The sequence below is a fragment of the Geospiza fortis genome, unplaced genomic scaffold (genome assembly GCF_000277835.1).
Source record: "Geospiza fortis unplaced genomic scaffold, GeoFor_1.0 scaffold289, whole genome shotgun sequence".
In the NCBI taxonomy this organism is placed as follows: Eukaryota; Metazoa; Chordata; class Aves; order Passeriformes; family Thraupidae; genus Geospiza; species Geospiza fortis.
This window is the reverse complement of record NW_005054478.1, coordinates 1109365-1124574: the sequence shown is the minus strand read 5'-3', so window position 1 is coordinate 1124574 and position 15210 is coordinate 1109365. Positions and strand designations below refer to the sequence as shown.

Genomic DNA, 15210 nt, shown 5'->3' with positions numbered 1-15210 from the left:
TTATAATTCTAACAGCTTCAATCACTGCCCAGTTAATTTTTCCCTTCATTTTAAGGCTGTTCCAGGGAGCTGCCAGGACTGGGCAAACCCTTGTGTGGGGACAGCCCTGAGCGAGCAGGACAAAGCTGGCGATGCCACCACTCACACATGGTCACACAGCAGGGCCTGAGGACAGTGCCAGGGCTCATGCCACCCTCCTCCTCCTCCTGCTGCCATCTGCCACCACCGGGGACACGTGGCGGGGAGGGGGGTGGAGGAAAGGGGACATCAGGTGGTGCTGGGGCTGCGCCCACACCTGTGGCACTGCGGATTGTCCCCTCCGGCAGGGGGACAGGGATTTTGGAGGACAAGGGGATGGAGAAAGGGGACATCAGGAGCATTGGGGCTGTGCCACTGAGGGTTGTTGTCCCCTCTGGCATGGGGACACGGGGATTTTGGAAGCCCAGGGGACATCAGGCAGCGTTGGTGCTGTGGCATTGCAGGTTGTCCCCTCTGGCAGGGGGACACGGGGATTTTGGAGGACAAGGGGATGGAGAAAGGGGACATCAGGAGGCTCTGATATTGTGGATTGCTGTCCCCTCTGGCACAGGGACATGGGCACGGGGCGGTTCTGGAGGCCAAGGGGACAGCAGGTGGTGTTGGGGCTGTGCCCACACCTGTGACATTTTGGGTTGTCCCCTCTGGTATGGGGACAGGGACATCAGGAAACTTTGGGGTTCTGCCCACACCCGCAGGTTGCTGTCCCCTCTGGCACAGGGACATGGGCACGGGGGGGTTCTGGAGGCCAAGGGGACATCAGGTGGTGTTGGGGCTGTGCCCACACCTGTGACATTTTGGGTTGTCCCCTCTGGCACGGGGACAGAGGCACAGGGAGGGTGGAGAAAGGGGACATCAGGCAGCGTTGGTGCTGTGGCATTGCAGGTTGTCCCCACACGGCATGGGGACAGGGATTTTGGAGGACAAGGCGATGGAGAAAGGGGACATCAGGAGCGTTGTGGCTGTGGCACTGTGGGTTCCTGTCCCCTCTGGCACGGGGACTTTGGAGGCCAATGGACGGTGCCAGCTCTTGTGGGATGAGTGGGGCAGGTCTCATTTGCAGAGGGGACCCTCAGCCATCCAAAACTGGGACAGAGTGAGGCTGTGGCAGATGGAATGGGGACACGGGGACATGGGGACACGGAGCCAGCCCGTGGCTCTCCTCTCCTGCCGCACCGGGCTGTGTCCGTGCAGGATCCCGTGGGAATTCACCCAGGGAACGGTGCACAACTCCCTGGAACGATGGAAAGCAGGAAGGCAGGGAAGGGCTGGGGGCAGGAGCTGGAGCTGATCCCGTCTCTGATTCCAGAGGGCGGCCCCAAAAAGCTGCGCAGCACCATCCGCAGGAGCACCGAGACCGGCATCGCCGTGGAGATGAGGACCAGGGTGACCCGGCAGGGCAGCCGGGAGTCCACGGACGGCAGCACCAACAGCAACAGCTCCGACGGCACGTAAGGAACGGGGCAGGGAGCGGGGAGAGGCCGCCGGGAGCCCTCTCCTCATTCAGATGGATGCTCCATGAAAATCCTTTGCAGGTTCATCTTCCCCACCACGCGGCTGGGAGCTGAGAGCCAGTTCAGCGATTTCCTCGACGGGCTGGGGCCGGGGCAGCTGGTGGGGCGGCAGACCCTGGCAACCGGGTGAGCAGGGGCAGCGGCCGGGGAGGCTCCCGAGGGAGGGAAGGGGGGAAGAGACCGCGTGTTTATTCCAAGAGACCGCGTGTTTATTCCCAAGGCTCCACCTCAGCACATCCCGGGATGTTTGGGATTGCTCTGCCCCATGCAGGGCTGTGATGGTGTTCGCAGGGGTTTTCGGACTGGGGAAGAGATGAGGATCTGACTCCATGTTTCAGAAGGCTTGATTGATTATTTTATGGTATATATTACATTAAAACTATACTAAAAGAATAGAAGAAAAGGTTTCATCAGAAGGCTGGCTAAGAATAGAAAAAGAAAGAATGATAACAAAGGCTTGTGTCTCAGAGAGTCCGAGCCAGCTGGACTGTGGTTGGCCATTAATTAGAAACAACCACATGAGACCAATCACAGATGCGCCTGTTGCATTCCACAGCAGCAGATAATCATTTTTTACATTTTGTTCCTGAGGCCTCTCAGCTTCTCAGGAGGAAAAATCCTAAGGAAAGGATTTTCCATAAAAGTTGTCTGCGACACAGGGGAGCAGGGCTCAGGGCAGGGCATCCCTGGGAAGCAGCAGCTCTGCCTTTTCCCGAGGCTTCCTCGTCCCTGGGCTTCCTTTTCGAGCATCCTGGAGCCAACCCTCACCTTCTGTCCCTCTTTTCCTTCTGAAATCCCAAATGGGGATCAACAGTTGTGCCCCAAGTCTGAATCCCCAGCCAGCAGCAGCAGCTGGGGACAAACCCCACGGTGGCTCCTGATCCTGCCGGGGCTGGAGATGCTGGGAATGGGAAGAGATGCCCGGTGTCCCCTGTCCCGTCCCCTCTGTCCCTGTGGTACTGGGAGCTGGTCCTGAATAAATCCCAGAAGGAGAGAAATTCAGGGAAATTCAGGGAAGGGAAAAGGGAAAAGGGAAAGGGAAAGGGAAAGGGAAAGGGAAAGGGAAAGGGAAAGGGAAAGGGAAAGGGAAAGGGAAAGGGAAAGGGAAAGGGAAAGGGAAAGGGAAAGGGAAAGGGAAAGGGAAAGGGAAAGGGAAAGGGAAAGGGAAAGGGAAAGGGAAAGGGAAAGGGAAAGGGAAAGGGAAAGGGAAAGGGAAAGGGAAAGGGAAAGGGAAAGGGAAAGGGAAAGGGAAAGGGAAAGGGAAAGGGAAAGGGAAAGGGAAAGGGAAAGGGAAAGGGGAAAGGGGAAAGAGAAAGGGGAAAAGGGGAAAGGGGAAAAGGGAAAGGTGTGGTTGGCCCCCTCAGAGTTCCTAGCCCCTTGATCCCTCCTGTCCCAACCTCTCCTTTTCCTGGGGATCACCCAGCCTAGGTAAATCCCAGCCTTATTCCCACCATGAGGGATAAAATCCCAGTGACAGGGATGGAGCTGAGGAGGAGCTCCCACCCCGATCTCTCCTCGCTCCTTCCCATCCATGGAGCCCCCAGTTCCCAACAAACCAGGCACCCAGTGGGATGTTGGGTGTGAGGATGGGGGTGCCCAGATCCCACTGGTGACGGGGACACGGGGCTGTGGCTGTCCCCAGGGGGAGGTGACCATCAGACGTGTCCCCCCTTGCAGGAGATGTCCACGTGGGCATGGCTGACCGCAACGGGCAGCTCGAGGTGGACGTGATCCAGGCCAGGGGGCTCATCCCAAAGATGGGCTCCAAGTGCATCCCTGGTAGGTGGCTGTGGAGGGAGGGGGGGTTTGGGTGCCGTGCTGGGGTCATCCCAGGATCCTGCTCCACGTCCCTGCTTGTCCCTGTTTCCCACGGCAGCCACCTATGTGAAGGTTTACCTGCTGGAGAACGGCGTCTGCCTGGCCAAGAAGAAGACCAAGGTGGTGAAGAAAACCTGCGACCCCTCGTACCAGCAGCCTCTGCTCTTCGAGGAGAGTCCCCAAGGCAAAGTCCTGCAGGTGGGCAGGGACACCTTCCCCTGTCCCAGGTGGCTCTGAGCCCCATCCAGCCTTTCCTTGGACACTGCCAGGGGTGGCACAGCCAGAGCTTCTGTGGGCTGCAATGCCCTCCTTGGAGCTGGGATGTTCTCCTTGAGGTCTGGGATGTTCTCCTCAATGTCTGGGATGCTGTCCTTGGGGTTGGAATGTTCTCCTTGAGGTCTGGGTGCCTTCCCTGGGGTCTGGAATGCCATGCCTGGGGTTGGGATGTTCTCCTCGAGGTCTGGGATGTTCTTCTCAAGGTCTAGAATGCCCTGCTTGGGGTTGGGATGCTCTCCTCGGGGTTGGGATGTTCTTCTTGAGGTCTGGGATGTTCTCCTCAAGGTCTGGGATGCCTTGCTTAGGGTTGGGATGCTCTCCTTGGGGTTGGGAAGTTCTCCTTGAGGTCTGGAATGATCTCCTTGAGGTTGGGATGTTCTCCTTGAGGTCCAGGGCGTTTTCCTGGAGGTCTGGGATGCCCTGCTTGGGGTTGGGATGCTTTCCGTGGGGTTGGGATGGTTTCCTCAAGTTTGGGATGCTCTCCTCGAGATTGGGATGGCCTTTTTGGGATCTGGAATGCTCTTGAGGTCTGGGATGGTCCCCTCAAAGTCTGGGATGCCTTGCTTAGGGTTGGGATGCTCTCCTTGGGGTTGGGAGGTTCTCCTTGGGGTTGGGATGGTTTCCTCAAGTTTGGGATGTTCTCCTTGAGGCTGGGATGGTCTCCTCAAGGTTGGGATGGTCTCCTCGAGGTTGGGATGCCCTCTTTGGGATCTGGAATGCCCCATGCCAGGACCTCCCCACCCTCACAGGGTGAGAGGAGCAATTCCAGGGATCCCCAGAGCCCTTCCTGCCGTCCCTCAGACCTCCTCAAGCCCGACCCCAGCAGGGTTTTTCCATCTGGGCAGGATTTCCCCGCAGCTCCCAGCTCCATCACCCCTTCCCTGCCCGCAGGTGATCGTCTGGGGCGATTACGGGCGCATGGACCACAAGTGCTTCATGGGGATGGCCCAGATCATCCTGGAGGAGCTGGATCTCTCCAGCGCCGTCTCGGGCTGGTACAAACTCTTCCCAACCTCCTCCCTGGCCGACTCCAGCATCGGACCCCTGACCCGCCGCCTGTCCCAGTCCTCCCTGGAGAGCTCCACCAGCCCCTCCTGCCCGTAGAGGCTGGGATGGGCGAGGAGACATCCAAGGAGACCTTGCAGAACTGGTCGTGGAGAGCTGTAAATATCCTTCTTCTTTTTTTTTTTTCCCCCTTTTTTTTTTTTCACATTTTCAATCTCCTTCCCCCACAAAAAAAAATCTGCCCTGGATGCCCTCCCTGGGAAGGGAGAGGGAGCAAGGACCGGGTGTGAGGCAGGGGGGAAGGAGAGGTGAAAATTCCCCACCGAGGGCTGTGACTGCCAACGAGCCCAGACTGTTCCAGAGCTCGTCCTGGGAGCTCCCAGCTCTCTCCCAACCCTGCTGGGAGCAGCCCAGCCTGGCTGAGGATGAGGTTCCTTTGTCCTGCCTCGGGGTTGGGATGGTTTCCTCAAGTTTGGGATGCTCTCCTCGAGGTCTGGGATGGCCTCTTTGGGATCTGGAACGCCCTTCTTGAGGTCTGGGATGGCCTCTTTGGGACCTGGAACGCCCTTCTTGAGGCCTCCCTTTCCCTGCCTCCCAGGAAAACGTGGCTTTCCAAGGGGAAAACCCCACCGAACTCAGAACAGATCCGACTCAGCACTATTTTTTTGTTTTCCAAGGAATGTAGCATCTTCTCTTATGTAGCTTTGCCACGTGCTAACAACACATTCACTGCAATACCCAAGAGAACTCCGGATGGACCGGGAACATCTGCCAGCCTCATCCCGTTTGGTCGCTTTCCCAGCACTTTTGGTGGCCATTTCCCTGCCTTTTTCTGAATTTTTTTTTCCCTCAATTTTTTGGGGTTTTTTTTTTGGGTTTTCCCGGGAGCATGTAGCCTGTGACCATTGCCAAAGCAAGAGGGGACAGGGAAAGGGGCGCTGGCCTCCCCTCGGTGTCCACTGGGCTTCTCCTTGTGTCTGGCCAAAACCAGACCCAAAGGACAAACTCCGGGAATGCCTCGTGGCAGGAGGAAGAAGGCGACACAGCAGAGCAGGAACACCAGGATCCTGGTGGATCAGCTGCCTCCCAGCTCCTCCCTTCCCAGCTGGAGGGCTGGGATGCTCTCCGTGGAGCTGAGATGTCCTCCTTGGAGCTGAGATGTTCTCCTCAAGGTCTGGAATGCTCTCCTTGGAGCTGGGATGTTCTCCTTGGAGCTGAGATGTTCTCCTTGAGGTCTAGAATGTCCTCCTTGGAGCTGAGATGTCCTCCTCGAGGTCTGGAATGCACTCCTCGGATCTCAGATGTCCTTCTTGAGGTCTGGCTGTCCCTCCTTGGGGTCTGCCCATGCTTGGGGCTGGGATGTTCTCCTCGAGGTCTGGAATGCTCTCCTTGAGGTTGGCATTCCCTTCTTGGGGTCTGGGATATCCTCCTTGGAGTAGGATGCCACGCTTAAAGTCTGGGATTCCCTCCTCAGGAGTTGGAATTCCTTCCCTGAGGCTGGGATGACCTCCCCAACATCTTGGATCCCCTCCTGGAGATGCCCTCCTTGGACCTGGGATGTCCACCTCCTCCTCCTCCAGACCAGGCTGTCCTCCTCAAGGTGTGGGATTCCTTTCCCTCCCTCAATTTTTTGGGGTTTTTTTTTTGGGATTCCCAAGCTCTGGGATTCCCTTCCCGGATTTTGGGATTCCCTTCCCAGGCCCCAGCACGCTCCCCTCGAGCTCTGGGACATCCTTGGGGTTGGGACACCCTTCTGGAGAGCCGGGATGCCCTCCTGGGTGTTTGAATTCCAAGCAGGAGCAGAATCCGACCCTGGTTCTCTCCAGGGGGACATCTCAAGAGCAGCTCTGGAATTCGGGGGGCAGACAGAGGAGTTCCTTAGCGGGGTGAGCGTTTTTGTTTTTTTTTTTTTTCGTTCGTTCTGTTTGTTTTTCCAAGCAGCATTTTGGTTCCCTCCGATGGGATCCAGTTCTTGTAGCAAACCCGGGAATTAACGGAAGCTTTTTTTGAAGGTGCCTATTGAAATTTGCTGAAATTACTCAGGGGAGACACCACTAGAAACTCTTGGTTTCTTCATAAAATATTCCTAAATCCAATGACTGTCCTGAAGGATCAGCTCCCAAGAGAGAAGGAACAAAATCCCGACAACGCCAAAAGATGAGGAGACTGGAAGAGGACAAGAGGTTCATGGGGAATTTCATGGGGCTGGCTCTGACCTTCAGTCTTCACCACAAAGCACCCCACAGCACGGCTGGGGGTTTTTATAGGATTCTTTCTTGGCAAAATATGGAATTCCACAATGCACAGAGCACAACAAACCCACCTGGGCTTCTCCTGGTGGCACCGGGAATGAAGAACCAGCTCAGCCGCAGCAGAACAAACCCAAACCTGAAGGAAAAGACTGTTGGGATGAAGCTGTTCCCTCCACAAACCCAACCCCAAACCTGGGGCTCCATAAAACCAAACCTGGGAGTCCTCAACCCCAAATCTGGGGTCCACAAATCCAAATCTGGGGAATCATAAATCCCGGGGGTCCACAAACCCAAACCTGAGGGTTCACAAATCCAAGCCTTGAGGTCCACGACCCCAGTTCTGGGGATGCACAACTCCAGTTCTGGGGGCCCAAAAACCCAAACTTGGTGTTCCATAACCTCAAATCTGGGGTTCCACCAACCCAAATCTGGAGGTCCAGAACCCCAAATTGGGGGTTCACAAATCCAGATCTGGGGAACCATAAATCCAAACCTGAGGGTTCATAAATCCAAACCTTGGGGGTCCACAAGCCCCAAACTGGGGTTCCACCAACCTAGACCTGGGGTTCCATAACCCCAAAGTTCCACAACCCCAAATCTTGGGGTCCACAAGCCCAAAATTGGGGTTCCACCAACCCAAACTGGGGTTCCACCGACCCAGACCTGGGGTTCCAAAACCCCAAAGTTCCACAACCCCAAATCTTGGGGTCCACAAATCCCCAAACATGGGAGTCTACGAACCAGATCTGCGGGTCTCCAAACCCCAACTTTGGGGTCTCCAAAGCCACACTTGGGATTCCACAGCCCCAAACCCGTGGCCAGCAGGACTCTGTGCTGTGGCCAATCCACCTGGCACTGCCACAGCTTCGGTGCCATCATGACGGGGACTCGGAGCTGCTGCTGTGACTTTGCCAACTCCAAACCACCCAGAAGGGAATTGTCTGGATCCTGCTGAGCCGGGATGGGGGAAAAGTTCATCCTTTCCCCCCCCTGAAGGATGAAAGATGAAATCCTCCTCCTCAGAGGAGCGTGAGCTGCAATTCCTGGATGGAGATCTCTTGGAATATGGGATGTCCTGAACCTCTGGTGGTTTGGGGACTTAACTCAGTGCCCTGAGTGCTGAGACAGGAACAAACCACGGCTTGGACTCGATGTCCCCTCCCGAGCACGGAGCAATTCCGTGAGGCCAGCACGGGAATCACGGCAAACAGAATTCCAAGAGGCTCAACCTGCGCCAGATCTTTGACTCTCCACGAGGGAAAGCATCCCAAAGGGAAAAGCTTCCTGCTCCTCCAAGCTACTGCTCTTCCCTCCGGCTTCACCGACGGGAAAACTCCAACTCTGCTGCGGTGGGATGGTGCCGGGCACGGAGCGGGAGCGTGGGCAGAGCAGGGAGCTGAGCAGGGACCTTGTGCTGCTGGCGTGGGCACAGCTTCCCACCCCCTCCGCATTCCCGCATTCCCTGCTCCGTCCTGGCTGCCAGGAACATCCCAGGAACATCCCACGGCCCTGCCTGATGGGAGCAGGAGCGGGGGAAGCAGCAGAGCGCGGCCACCGGGGCCAGCACGAGCTTCCTTGGCTTTCTGCTGGAAAAATCCCGGTGAAATTCCACCTGGGAACGAGGAAAACCCAGAGATTTTGGCTCATGAGGATGAGCTGGGGGAGCCACCATGTGCTCCCGACAACCATCCCTGGTTTTCTGCTGGAAAAATTCTGGTGAAATTCCACCTGGGAATGAGGAAAACCCAAAGATTTTGGCTCACAAGTATGAGCTGGGGGAGCCACCACACACTCCCCAGGGCCAGCATGAGCTTCCCTGGCTTTCTGCTGGAAAAATCACAGCGAAATTCCGCCTGGGAATGAGGAAAAGTCAAAGATTTTGGCTCTTGCGAGTTGGGGGCGACAAGGACAAAGCGCAGCCCTCCATGGGAGGGGTTCCTCCTGCTCCTGGAGAAGTGGAACCACCGTGAAATGGCACCAAAAACCAGGAAAACATTCCCTCCTTCCCTCCCAGTCCCCCAGGAGCTGCCACCCGCTCCCCGCCTCAAACTGGTGTGGGAAACCCAGACTGGGGGAGAAGCCGGGACTGTGCCGCGCTGGGGTTGCGACATCAGCTGCTCGTTTCTCAGCCCCCAGGAGCTCGTGTCAGATGTTTTCCTTCCTCAAACAAGGAGAGAAACACGGCCCAGATGCCCAGAAATCTCAAACGAAGCCCCGTGCCAGCTCCCGAGGAAGGGAACTCCATCCCAGGATAAATTCCTGCACTCCAAGGTTGGCTTTTTGTTGTTTCTCTGGGGGAATATTTTCTCACAAAGGGCATTTTTTTTGATGTGCAAATTGATTTTGCAAAATTCCCTGGAAGGAATTTAGAGTTTGACGGTTTTCTCTATTTTCTACCGAGAAAAGAAATCCGAATCACTGGATTTGCCAGAGATGATTTTTTTTTTTTTCCTGGAAAGAGGAATGAATATGGAATTACATCAGTTTTGCAGCCCATTTCACACCCAGCCCCCGGCAGAGAGGAGCAGCCCCCACCTGACACTGCCAGAACTGAAATCCAAACCCCCAGCTGGAATCACGAGGATGGATTTGACAAAAAAAAAAAACCAAAAAACCTTGGAGTGATGCTGGAACATCCTCTGAAAGCTGACAAAACTCACACAAAGCACAGAGAACACTCCAAGATTCCAGGCCTGAGTTATCCCTGGTTTGGAATGGACCAGATTTGCCGAAGTCCAGGGAAAATTTCCAAGAAATTGGGATCAGCCAGAAGGCAGCTGCTGTTTCATCACCATCAAGGCACGCTGGAAAACCTGGGAGAGGAGGTTTGGCTGGAGTTTTCCCAAAATCCAGAGGAATCCAGCAGCAATTCCCTGAACCTACTGCCACAGAGCACCAGAGAGGGGGGGAAAAAAATTCTCTCCACCTTTCCCAGCTGTGCCAACCTTTCCTCCAGGAGCTCCCAGCTCCTGCTTCCACCCAGACCAGGAATTCCTCAGGAATGGGATCAGGATTCCCTTGGCTGACAGGGAATCCCTTCTGTTCACTGCCTGACACCACAGCTTGGGAAATCCAGCCTGGATCCCACCATTCCCACCTGGACTCACCAATCCCACCCAGCAGGGCAGGAAAGGATTTTTCCTGGCACAAAAAAAAAACTGCACCAGGGATGTTTTTCCAGGTGGAAAATATTTTCTTCCAGTTGACTCAGCTGTTTCTTTCTGGATGGATGGGAAATGCCTGGATGTGGGAACCCCTGGATTGGTTTGGAAAACACCAGAATTGTGCAGATCAAGGGACTGTGACCTGAATCCAAGCTGGATGTGTTTTTCCTCGTGGATGGGAAGAGCTCTCCCTGCTTTCCCTGGGGATTTCAGGGCTGCAGATGGATCTGGAGAATTCCCTGCAGGGTTTGCAGCCTGCTGTGCCGAGGGCAGCGAGGCCTTTCCCAATGTTCCAACTGGAAGCCTTGCCCTCTGCTCCACAGATCCCAGGCTGCTTTGGGTGGGGAAGACCTGAAAATCCATCAAATTCCAGCCCCTCAGAGGCTGCTCCAAGCCCCATCCTGGGACACTTCCATGGACAGGCCAGGATTTCTATTTTTCATGGAGGAACCCCCTCCCAATCCTTGGCTGGTTGGTTAAAGGTGTGAAAATCACTTTTAGGAAAGACTTTTTTAGGGGAAAAAAGAAAAAAAAGAAAAAGCATCCCAAATAACAGGGTTGGAATTTTGGGGGTCACTCCGCGACCGGGGTGGGACAATCCTGCTCACCTGAGGAAGATTTTGGGTTGAAAAAGACACAGAAAAGTGTCCGAGTGTTGGTCTGGGTGACTGAGGAACCTCCACGTTGTGGGAGCCCCGAGCAGCCCTCAGGAACACCGGGATGGACTCCAGGAATCCAGGAGAATCCAGGAGATCCCAGTGCTCCCCCAGGGCCTGGAGCTCCGCTTGTTGCTATTACCTCATCCTTCCCTTTTCCTTGGATCCTTCCCTTTTCCCACTTTTCCCATTCCTTTACGACCCAGAGCTTGTGCACTCGGCCACATCCAGGTTTTTTTTTTTTTTATTTTTGGGGTTTTTTTTGTTTTTATTTTTGGTTTTGTTTCCCTGTGGAATGAAAAGCAATCCATGATCGGGGTGGGCAACTCCCAACCCTGCTCCCTTTGGGATTTGAGCCCGAGGCAAGGGAATCCCGGGCTTGGAGGGATGATCCAGAGGGATCCCTGTGCCCCTTTTCCACCTTCCCTGTCCAGCAGCCCCCCCCAGGGCTGCCCTGAGCCCCCCAAAACCCTCCCAGGGGTGGGCGAGGGGCTCGGCGCCAAAATCCAGCGCTGCTCCCACCCTTGGGAGGGCACAAATCCTTCTCCAAATCCCTTGGAAGGGGCACAAATCCCTTTCCAAAGCCTTTGGAAGGGCACAAAGCCCTTGGAAGGGGCAAAAATCCCTCTCCAAAGCTCTTGGAGGGGCACAAATCCTTTTCCAAATCCTTTGGATGAGAACAAATCCTTTTCCAATGCCTTTGGAAGGGCACAAATCCCTCTCCAAATTCCTTGGAGGGGCACAAATCCTTTTCCAAATCCTTTGGAAAGGGCACAAATCCTTTTCCAAAGCCCTTGGAGGGGCACAAATCCTTTTCCAAAGGCCCTGGAAGGGCACAAACCCCTCTCCAAAGCTCTTGGAGGGGCAAAAAACCCTTTCCAATGCCCTTGGAGGGGCACAAATCCTTTTCCAAAGCCCCTGGAAGGGCACAAATCCCTCTCCAAATCCCTTGGAGGGGCACAAATCCCTTTCCAATGCCTTTGGATGGGAACAAATCCTTTTCCAAGCCCCTGGAAGGGCACAAATCCCTTTCCAAAGCCCTTTCCAGAGCCCCTGGAGGGACACAAATCCCTTTCCAAAGCCTTTGGAAGGGGCACAAATCCTTTTCCAAAGCCCTTGGAAGGGCACAAACCCCACCCCAGGGAATATCCCAAAGGAATTCCCGATCCCAAGGGGGAGCCCCTGAATGTTCAGAGCACTTTGAAGTTGGTGGCCTTGTTTTCTTAAAGGGCTTTGATCTTTTCATGAGAGGAGAGAAATCTTCCCCATCCCATCATCATCATCATCATCATCATCATCATCCTCCTCCTCCTCCCCAGCTCGGAATTCATCCCTGGAATGTTCAGGATGATCCAGGACTCTGGAATCTGTCATTAATCCCTCAAGTTTACACCTAAAAGGGGAAAAGAAAGTCGGGAATTCCTCCTGGAATTCAGGTTGGCAGCAGCAGCAGGGAAACAAAAGCAGAGGGGGAAAACTCCAGTGGATTTTTGGGAGTGGGCAAAGTGAAGTTTGGGAATGTTTATCCCGTCCAAAAATTCTGGATTTCCATTCCAAATGGAAGGGATTTTATCCAGAATTAGGGATCTTTCAACCCAGCTTCCCCCTAAAAAGTTTAAGGGGGAATAAAAGGGAATTGTGGAATTCCAGACTGGTTTGGGTCCATTAAAAATAAAATAAAAGGGAAGAAAAGGGTGGGAATGATGAGGGATTAAAGGCAAGGAGATGCTCCCAGAGCTCTGCCAGAAATTCCAAACCCTTGGAAGCCGAGGCTGAAAGGAGGGATGGGGGTTAGAGTGCAAAACCCCACAAGGATTTGAAAATCCCTCAAATCGCCCAAAATTTGCATGGAAAGGGATCACTGGGAGAGGGGGGAAGTGTCAGAGCTTAATTAACCACGAGTTAATTGGCACTGAATGAGAAAGTGGCAGCTGAGGGGGAAGGGAGAGCCAGGGGAAGATTTTCCTTGGATATTTCAGGGTTTCTGGGAGCAGATTTTTGGGATTTCTGGAAGCATAATTTAACAATTTATGCTAAACTGGGTTTAATGACAGATTCCTCCCATTCCACATCTCCACCCTCCCCAAAAATCACCGGGCAGGGGGGACCTGGAGCATCCTTGGAGCCCCAGTCCCACATCCAAGAGCAGGGGATGGGTTTGGGATGGCTACAGAAAAGTGGGAATATTTCAAAAAAAAAAAAACAAAAAAACAAAAACGAGCAAATGGAATTTTCTACCTGTGTCCTGTCCCGTTTTCTATGTGTGCGTGGTCCTTTCTTAAATGTCAAACTCTTGTATTTTTGTGGTTTCTATCTGCGGGACTGACGGCTCTGAGGGCGCACGTTGTTTTGTAAAATATTCCTGACGTTTTCCTCCCCAGAAAAAAAAAAAAACCAACAAAACAAAGGGAGGAAAAGCTGAATTATTCACCTTTTAATTGGCTTTGCATGTACAGTATTGGGGCAGCAAGTGGAGATGATTAAAGCCAGCTTGAAAACTTTTTGCTTGTGCTTCAGTTGAGTTTTTCCCCCCAAAAAATTAAAAAAAAAATCATCCCACAACCTCTCGTGGATACTCTGGGAAAGAAGGGAATGGAATAAAACATATTTCTTTTTTTTTTCCTGGAAAAAGCAGGTTTGAATTGAGGAAAGAAATCCCATAATGAATAAAAGACCCCAAAACCTCCCAGGTTCCCAAATCCCCTCCCAGGAAAAATGGGGAGGGACAGGAAAAATGGGAATAGGCAGGGTTGGGTGGGATTTTTGGGATGAAATCCCTCCCTGTGAGGCTGAGGAGGGGCTGGGATGGAATTCCCAGGGAAGCTCTGGCTGGGAAGTGCCCAAAGGAGAAATCTGGGATGGGGAAAGGAGCAGGGGGTGAATGGAATGGCACCCAAACCATCCTGGAATTCTCTGATTTTCCCTGCTCCTTCGCATTTTTGGACGAGGTTTTGTCAAACCCGAGTTTAAAATGGTTGGAATAACGGAATGAGAGCTGGAATGAAATAATCCCAGCAGCTGCAGGAATTCTGCTCCACCTTCCCCCCCATCCCAAAGCCGAGGGGTTTGTATATAAAAGTGTCAACTTTGGATTCTTCCAGGCCTGGCTGAGCTCCCTCAGCTCCCTGGCATTTGGGACACAGCCCAAAACCAGAGGGAACTTGGGCTGATTTTTGGGATGAAATTCCCTAAATTCCTACTCCTGGAGTGACCACCAGCACCAGAGGAGTCCACTGCAATGTTTTATTTGGGAATTTACATATCCACAGGAGAGAGCAGACCACAAGTCCGACTTCTTGCTGAATTTTTGAAGCAGTTTTGGGTTCTACTGGAGATGAGAAAAGAAATCTGCCTAAGATTAAAATGTCCCAAGCGAGCCAGGAAAGGGAGGAACCAGGATTTTACACAGGAACAACGACAACAAGAACGAAACAAAAACCAGAAAAAATAACATGAAAAAAAGTATAAATTAGGATGTCAGAATAATTTTTAAAAGCGTTAAGAAAACTTGCACAGGGCTCTGGGCCCCCGGAGAATTAACTCTGGTTAAGATTGTTAAGAGTGAAATTCCATTGAATCTTAACACCAGCCAGAAGATTCGCTCTGGAGTGCAAGTTTGTCACATTCCATCGGCTTTGCCCCCACTCTGGGCGAGATTCCTGCTTGCTCAGGGTGGGTGGGAGAGGGGCTTTTCCCAAGGACTTTGGTTCCAAGGAGGGTGGGAGCAGGGAGAGCTCCCCTCGAGGGAGGAGGTAGCAAGGCTTGCTTGCCCCTGGGCTCGGCTTCAATCCGGTTCCTCAGCACCAAACGAGGTTCCCCACCACCCCCCCCCCAAAAAAAAAAAAAAAAAAAAAATCTAACACTGCAAGTCGAAGTGAGAAATCCCAGCTTTCTGGGCAGGATTCAGTCCAGATTTCCCAGTCCCACCTGTGCCCAGGTGCCCAGCAGGGCATCGAGTGCTACCCAGGAGCTCTGGTGGAGCTTTGTGCAGGGAGGTTTCCCCTCCCCTGTGTGCATTGACTGTGCTGAGGACGGGGCTGAGCTCGTGGCGTGGCCACCCAGCTGTCCCCGTGGCTGTGACAGTGGAAAAGGCAGAGATGGAGCTCAGGGATGGAAAAAAAACCCAAATATTCAGGTTGGGCTGGGTGTCATCCCCCCCCCACCGCCAAAACCTGAAAGCAAAAAACCCTGAATGTCTCATGGAGCAGGTTTGGAGAACAGAACAAAGGCAGAAATGGTCGCGTGCGAGCGAGGGCTCATTTCCACAGCGGGGAGCTGAGGGAGGGGTTGCTGCCCTGGGCTCCTCCTCCTCCTCCTCCTCCTCCCATGGACTGTCCATAGCCCATCATCCCGTTGGCTCCATAGAAGTTCATCCCAGCCATCTGCTGGGTCATCTGCAAACGGGACAGGAGAGAGGTCAGGGATGGGCCTGGACAGGGCCCACGGCTCCCAAAAACAGCAGAGCCCTCGAGGGGAGCAGGGGGTGGCT

The 15210-nt window shown here is 53.8% G+C and overlaps 2 protein-coding genes across 2 annotated transcripts in view; one reads left to right on the top strand and one right to left on the bottom strand.

The window, feature by feature from the left end:
- RIMS3 (regulating synaptic membrane exocytosis 3) overlaps positions 1–4967 on the top strand; it is a 5677-nt gene extending 710 nt beyond the window's left edge. The window contains 5 exon segments of the mRNA XM_014310037.2: positions 1346–1487; positions 1572–1676; positions 3199–3329; positions 3427–3566; positions 4536–4967. Coding sequence (XP_014165512.1) covers positions 1346–1487; positions 1572–1676; positions 3199–3329; positions 3427–3566; positions 4536–4748 — 731 coding nt within the window. The 3' untranslated portion in view covers positions 4749–4967.
- Positions 4968–13950: 8983 nt separating this feature from the next.
- SMAP2 (small ArfGAP2) overlaps positions 13951–15210 on the bottom strand; it is a 23251-nt gene continuing 21991 nt past the window's right edge. The window contains exon 10 of the mRNA XM_014310034.2: positions 13951–15115. Coding sequence (XP_014165509.1) covers positions 14978–15115 — 138 coding nt within the window. The 3' untranslated portion in view covers positions 13951–14977. The remainder of the gene's footprint in view (positions 15116–15210) is intronic.